This window comes from Urocampus carinirostris, chromosome 7 (genome assembly GCF_059441175.1).
Source record: "Urocampus carinirostris isolate Australia breed hairy pipefish chromosome 7, RoL_Ucar_1.0, whole genome shotgun sequence".
Lineage (NCBI taxonomy): Eukaryota > Metazoa > Chordata > Actinopteri > Syngnathiformes > Syngnathidae > Urocampus > Urocampus carinirostris.
Genome location: NC_142355.1, coordinates 6,337,425 through 6,345,236, shown reverse-complemented (window position 1 = coordinate 6,345,236; position 7,812 = coordinate 6,337,425). Strand labels below are relative to the sequence as shown.

The window sequence follows — 7,812 nt, the reverse complement described above, 5'->3', positions numbered from 1 at the left end:
AATATACACTTTTTTCCTTGGATTACTTTCAGCGGGACCCGGACTCTGCAGGTATGCATCAAACCTTAAGTACCAGTATCATTTTCCGTTCATTTAACCGGTTGTGGTTTTTTGGACTGTGTACTTTATATTAAGTTAAAATCGCGGGACATAAAGTCGGGTTTGGGTTACTTTTGTGATTGTGTTACATGTTTTAATGTGGGCGCATGCGGCTTATATACAGGTGCGCTCTATAGTCCGGAATTTACGGTAATTGAAAGTAATCAAGTTAAAGTAACCCTACCCAACCCTGGGAATAACCTATATTGACCAAGATGTCAAAGACTTGGCATTTTAAATGTGTGTTTAAAGAAAGGGAAATGTTAGAGCAGGGCTTTAAAACCCAATCTACTTGAGGGCTGCCAGAGTAGGGGGCCACATCGGATCCAACGTTCCAATACTCTCAAATATTTCTTCATCTTAAAGATAAAAAATAGATAATGAAATGGGCCAACTCCTGTTCACTAGCAAAATAAGCCTCTCGTGTATTGATTTTATCCGGATCATATTTTTTTTTGATTTTCTGTCCCCCTGAAAAAATACCAAAGTTGTTTCCATACATATATAGGGTAAGTCCATGCTCCTTAGCACAGCTTTTAATACACAAGACACAGCAATGAGCTGACTTTGAGATTTTTTTCATTTGCCTCATGTTGAGGTTTTTGAGTTTTTCCTTGCTCTCATGTAGGTTTTAGATCAGCGGATGGTGTCCTAATAGTCTGTGGTTTGCAATCATCTGTGGTCTGTGCAGCCCTTTGAGACTCTTTGTGATTAAGGGTGTCACAAATAAACTTGACTTGTCTGAGTGGCAAAATCCAATTTGTCGGTCACTACCTGCGTCTTCTCTTCCGATCTCTAACTGGCTATCTTTGTGCCCCCCCTTTTTTTTTGTCCCACTCTCATTCTATTCTCTCCATTTCTCTGTACACATCTCTCTTGGCCCCTTTTCCTTTCTCTGTGCTTGTTTATCATCTCTGTCTCTTTCTGTGACTGACTCTGTATCCCTTTCTATTCCTTTATCTCTTTGTTTTCTTAATCCTCACTGTAAAATGTGGAACTGGAGGGTCACGTCCTATTTCGTTGTCACAATATATTCAACCCATGTTGTAACAATGACAATAAAGGTATATTCTATTCTATTCTTTCTCTTGGTGTCCCTTTAGCTCACTTTCTTTGTCCCTGTTTCTTCCTATGTCCCTGTCTTTGTCAATCTCTTTCAATTTCTGTGTGAGCCTTTCTCTATTTCTGTCCTTTGTCTCTCCCTGTTTTTTCTTTCCATTTCTGTCTCTGTCCCTTTCTCCATCCCTGTTCTTTTGTTTTTATTTCTGTCTCTCCCTTGCTTCAACTATCTGTCCCTTATTATGTTTGTCTGTCTTTATCCTTGTCCCTTTATCGTTCACTCTGTCTGTGCGCCTTTCTCTTCCTTTTTTCCCCATCTTTTTCTGTCTGCTTCTGTGTCCCTGTCTCCGTCTGTCTTTGTCTCATGCTTTCAAATACTGTGTTTAAAACACACTGCAGAGAGAACTTTTCTGAGCTTATTATTTTATTTTTTCGTATTCACTGTGAAAGTTGTGAGCGAATTTGTCCCTATTTTGAGCCTAGCCTAACTAATTAACACAGAAGTATCCTCCATATCAAATTCAAACAGGCCGCAATGTTGTTAAACTTTAATAGTAAGGCCACGTTATCGAGTAACACATTTAACAAGCTGGGTGATGTAATTGATTTTTTTTTAATTTTTTTTACATTTTATACAATGTGAAAAAAAACTTACACAATAACCAGACACCGAATTACAGGAATTCCATACGGAAAGAGAAGAATTGTGTCAGTAGCCTCGCGTCTTGTTTTTCCGAAGTCCTTCACGGCTCTTTTAAGCTTGTGCTGTACAGTTGCTATCAGGTTGACCACCAGTAAAGCCGGCATGCAGAAAACACATGGAGATAGATACACCGCTATTCAACTTCTGCCAGGGACTAGCGATGTGAATGTGGGCAAAAAAACATGGTGACCTAAAAGGTAAACGCTTTTTTTAAAAAAAAAAAAACATCCGGCAACCCTCTCGTCAGCATGCAGATGAAACCATCCTTATTAAACTTTGCATATTCTGCATTGCAGGAATTTTTTTTTCTCTAGAGAAGTTTTAACTCGTCAAACTACAAGCGGGCCGCTGGAGGACCTCTGAAATGGTTATAGGGGAAAAACTTGCTCAAGACGAAGGAATAAGTAACCAAAAGCAGGGTGCAATTATTTACGGTGGGGACACAATTCACATTGTTTGTTGGTCTAGACGTGGATCATATTCCGAATCTTAAGGTCCTTTTTAACCATTACACTTAACATCGGATTTATTTGCCTTGAAAAGTTTATGACACTTTTGAATTCAATTTTTGCGAGGACGGTGTAGTTCTCATGAATATACCTCTAGTTCAGGGATGTCAAACTCCATTTGGCTCAAGGGCCGAATCCAGACGTAAAGAATGTTGACCTAAAATTTAGGGTGTCCAAACTTTTCAGAAAGCGGGCCAGATTTGGTAAAGTGAAAATGCAGTCTTGCATTCTTTGAACAGTTTTTAATAAATTCATCCTCAGTGAAGTTTTCAGTGCTTGGCGTTCAGCGGCACAGCCTCGCAGCTCTCCTTTGTACCATTTTCATTTGACTCGCAGGGTCCCATAAAAAAGCGCAGCAGTGCCGTTAAAACAGCTTCCATTTGCTTCCCCTTTTCACAGTGTTCGTTTACGATTAGGTTTTTGTAGCACGTTCGGGCTGGCAGTGCCTCTTGAAATTACATTTTTTTAAAACAGTCTCTTGGCAAATTAGGATTTGTGTGAAAAAACTACCCGAATTTTCTTTCAGTCAGTTTTCTTTTTTATTTCCAAATGTTGTAAATGGGGTGGGCTTAAATTTTCACAGAAAGGTAAGGTGGCCAAATGATTTTATAGTGCTTTCAACATTACTGGCGAGCCACATAATATTAATTTTATGACAATAAAAATTTGACCACGGGCTGTAAATGGCCCCTGGGCCGGACTTTGGACACGCCTGACCAAAAATGTTTCGATTTGATTATTTGGGCACGCCGCTTTACTGTTCGGCCTAAATTAGTAACCTACCCTACATATTATAGTCACAGATGACAAGTGATCTTTTCTAGCACATTCACAATGGGAATGATTTTCATGTTTTTTTAACAATTGGGTGAATGCCGTTTTTGACCTGAACCAACTCACCGCGCTATAACAATTTGGTTACAGTTTTTACACATTTCCACCCTCTTGTGTGTGATGGGGGCATCTGGTTTGCATTTATTTTAAAAAGCTGAACTTTTAATAGAAATGACCTGGGGCAGGTATCAGAAACCTGTGGCTCTAGAGGCGCACGTGGCCCTTTAGCGCTGCCCTAGTGGCTCCCTGGAGCTTTGTTTGTGGAAAATGTTGACGATGAACACGACATAAAATGTTTTTTCCCCCCAAAATAATATTGTGTATAAATCCCCTTTTCTTTTGTTTTTTTTCTAAAACTATGTAACATCCTATATGCCCACATTTCTCGGGTAAATTTTGTGTAAATTATAACTATAACCTTATCCTCCTTGTTTTATAACCTTATCTTCTTGTTTTTTTTTAACCTCACTGAATGTGTGAAACTGGAGTATCATGCCCAATTTTGTCACAATATGTTAACCCATTTTGTAACAATGACAATAAAGGTATATTCTATTCTAAAAAAAAGCTTGTTTTTTTGCAGCTTCAGACATTTTGTTGTTTAGTTTGTTATGGCTCAACGTGTTGCCCAAGAAACACTTTTTTTTTGACACACTCAAATTTTTGGCAGGCCGCGGGCTTCATGTTTGACATACCTGCTCTAGATGTATATAAAAACCCCAACCTGTTATAAACGCTTGTTACGGAACATACACGTGAGGATGCAAGGCACTACAGTTCTTCTCGCGGTTTATTAGGGTAGTACGTGTGCGTTACATAATTTTGGTGCTCTACGTATAAAACGAGAAAAAAAAAAACGAGTAGATGGCCACACAATACACTAAAGTATATACATAAAGAGCAAGAAAGATGGCGGTCGTTTGGGCAGGAAAAAAAAAGATTTTTTTATACAGCAGGAGGAGAGAATACATAGAGATAATAAACCCTGCAATTGCACTTTATATCTCTTAACTACATGTTGTTTAACAACCTTTAATAGTAATTACAGTGAGACAACATCAAAATCTGATGGCTGAATACAGGTCCATAAAGAACATTTGTTTATTAAATAAATGTGTAAAAAAAAAAAAAAGACCACAGAAAAAAGAGGGAACCCCGCTATCGAAGCTGCAAATCTGATGGGCTGTGAAAACTACCGATCCAAAAAACTAGGTTATGAAACTTGCGTGGGAGTTGGAGTGAAACCGAATTGGGATTCGTTCAAGTGTAAACCGACAAAACGAAAAAAAAAAGAACAACACCGGACTGTGTCGTCAATAGCAGCATCGCCTTCGCTTCGCGGTGCTCAACACCATGCCTTTTTTTTCTTCTTCTTCTAATCATACGACTCGGAATTCGTGTGTAGAAAATGCAAAAAATCACAGATGACAGCGGACATAAATATGCCGAATATCTTATGTACAAAAAAATGTCTTGGGGGGTGGGGGGGAATAAGGCCACAGTTACAAAAGGGGGGGCAGTTTGCTCATCTTCTCTCACGTTATTGCATTGACGTCATTTCGGGAATATTGCTAACCTTCCTTCCTGCTTTCACTTACCGAGTCTTTCTACTCTCATTGACAACTTGACTTCTCGCCTTACGAGCAGGTCGATATTTACTACGCCGTACCACTTTTGGCATGGAATAAGGAAAACATGCGGCACGCGGGTGACAAAAAAGTCAAAGGCATTTCGGGTACGATTTCTGAATGCGTCTTCGTTTGGACTGCTGTCAAAGCCTCTGACCTGGGCACTCCGGTCCTCGAGTCCTGCGTGATCCTGGAGGTTTCTCTAGTCCGATCCAGTGGATTCCAATCGCCAGGATCGTTAACGAGCTCTTGCTGACGGCCTGATCGTTTGCATCGCCTGACTTGAACAAAGGAAACCTCCAAAATCACAAAGGACCAGCGTGACCAACCTCTGCTCTATAGGCTTCCAAATATCTTCTTCAACTTGCCGTTTATGGACAATAGAATTGTGTGTTTTAAATCCTATGTCCTTCAAGGACTCTTGCAGTCTGATTTCAACCTGCTGAAGGCGTTCTATAACACTACGATCCAAGAATCAGTTGATGGGACCACTATGTTCTCTTCACACTAGAAAATGATCCTGTTGGAGCAGACCTGGGCACTACAGTCTTTGAGGGCCACGTGTCCTGCATGATTTGAGGTTCCTCTTCTCAAAAACATATGATTTAAATCACCAGGTCAGCTTGCTCACGAGCTAATACTTTGTATAACCTGAGTTGAAGAAGAGAAACCTAAAAACACATACAGGACATGCAACCCGTGAGGACCAGAAAAAAACTCCTCTGCCGTACATACTTCAAACTTTCTTCAACTTGCTGGTCTTGATAGGATCTAAAACAACAATTTCTATTGTCTGTCCTTTTAATGCCTCTTCCAATCTCATTTCAACCTGCTAGTGACATTCTATTGCACTTGCAACCAATAATCAATTGATGACCTTCATGTTCTTCACTTGAAAATGATCCTATTGGAGCAGACCTGGGCACTCCTGTATCTTCATTTCTGAGATTTATCTTCTTCATGAAGACGATACGGATCTTGGTAACAATCCTGATGGTGGAAATAACCAGGTTTGAAGAAGAAAAACTTCAAAACTCATGCAAGCGCCCAGGTCAGTATTAGAGGCCATCGATCGAGACGTCAATTGCGCTTTGAGCATGATCATCGGAGGTTCTCACGGAACCTGAAATTTCACCTCGACGCCGACTATGGCAAACTTTTGGCGCACGGCGCACGTCCGCCCGTCACGAGAAAATAAAGACATCTTTGGCTGACCAATCAGCTCGTCACAGCTCAATTTCACAGCGAAACAAACGGGCCCGAGTGTAAGCCGTGTATGTATTGCACGCTCCCTCAGACAGGGCCCGGCAGACTTCCTTCTGCCTGAAAGGATGACACGGAAATCAAGAAAAAAACATTGAAAACAAAAGAAAACGCTCGGGGAGCTGGTTCTTACGCGTGCGCTCGGGCACTGGACTGGGCTACGTCGGCCTTATATTGGGTCCTCCCTGACTGACCGAGTTGGGGCCGGCGGACGAGGCGGCCCCCATGTGGTACCCTTGATGCATGGTTACCGGCGTGGCCATGGTCGGCTGGTACTGGGCCGGGTTGAGCAGGCCGACCTGGCAGTTGCCCGTGGGTCCCGCCCACTGAGGAGCGCCGTACGAGGCCGGGGCGTAAGCGAAGCCGGGGCCGAGGGAGCCTTTACGGGGGACGGAGGGGTTGGGGGGATGCGCCGTGTTGGAGGTGCTAGCGGAAGCGCTGGCCGTCGAAGGGAGGGTCGGGCAAAGGTAGCCGGGAGCGGACAACTTGCGCCCCATGTTGGTGGGAGGGATGACCTGAAATGGACAACCCCAAACACAATCAGTACAGAGCACGTTTGACATTTCTTTCCTCGCCTGTATTACGGCGTTCTCCGTTGTCACGGTAACTCAATTTACTGTCCCGGAATATAAGGCGGACCGTGTTTTTCATACTGTATGTCGCAGTGTTTATCATAGTTTAGCATTTTTCACAACAGCAGCGGTGCAGGACAAAGACTAGGAACCTTCCCGTGGTGTCCTGCAAAGGGCTCTCTCCCGGGGGAGCCTTACGAATCCAACTCAGTCCACTCAGACTCGCTCTCTCTTTCTTGGTCCTCTCTCCTTTTTTGTCTCTCAGGTACTCATAGAAAAGAGCCATAGGTTCCCGACTCCTGGCTTAAGGCAAGTTAAATCCAAGCATTTAAGACTCTTTAATGCCTTTTGAAATTAAATTTAAGACCAAGTCGACAAATTACCACAATTGAAACACAAAAAACCCCAAATGCTTCTAGTGAACACATGACCTGCCACAGTTTTTCGCCTTTGCAGAAAAATCTACACTTTCCCATGGTCTAAAGTTCCTTTGTGAGACCTTAGACACGCATCAGCTCTGAAAGGTCCCGACTGAAACCACATCCCCGATTTGATACTTCTGTTATTTTGTCACCAAAGTAAATACACGTGACTAAATCTTTTTAGTTTAAGCTAATATATATGTTATTGATGTGTTCATATTTTCAAGACTTTCGAGAATTTGATTTAAGACATTTTAATGCCAATGAAGGCCTTATTTTTAGAAGAAGGAATTCAATGCCTTTTAAGACTTTCCAAGGATCCACGAGAACCCTGATCCAAGAGTTATCTGAATAACACCTTATATGTTATTTTGTAACTGACATTACCAGGCATTTCAATCTTGTAATGTTAGTGTACCTGTTCAGCCTGTTGTTCTATTTTCAATTGCCTTTCAAGAGGATGCACCATGTTTTAGTATTGGTTTTATCAAATAGATTTCCCCCCAAAAACGCGACTTATACTCCAGGGGTGACCTGTATGAAAGTATAATCAGGTGCTCCTTACATACCTCACAGAATACAGTGGATAAGATTCCATATGCATACAGTAAGTATAGGTATACCTTTCCATACAAGGCTTCACAACAAGATTTTACAGTATATTACTGTGTGTTGGCAATGATTGCGCAAATTGCTGACTTAAATTGCAAAAAACTGTATGCA

At 41.7% G+C, this 7,812-nt stretch overlaps 1 protein-coding gene across 5 annotated transcripts in view; it reads right to left on the bottom strand.

Moving 5' to 3' along the window:
- Positions 1-2,081: 2,081 nt before the first annotated feature.
- Positions 2,082-7,812, bottom strand: part of LOC148362185 (serine/threonine-protein kinase WNK1-like) — a 48,793-nt gene continuing 43,062 nt past the window's right edge. For all 5 annotated transcript variants that reach the window (XM_088339596.1, XM_088339599.1, XM_088339598.1 and 2 more), the window contains one exon: positions 2,082-6,610. In XM_088339596.1, the coding sequence (XP_088195722.1) occupies positions 6,254-6,610 (357 nt within the window). In that variant the 3' untranslated portion in view covers positions 2,082-6,253. The remainder of the gene's footprint in view (positions 6,611-7,812) is intronic.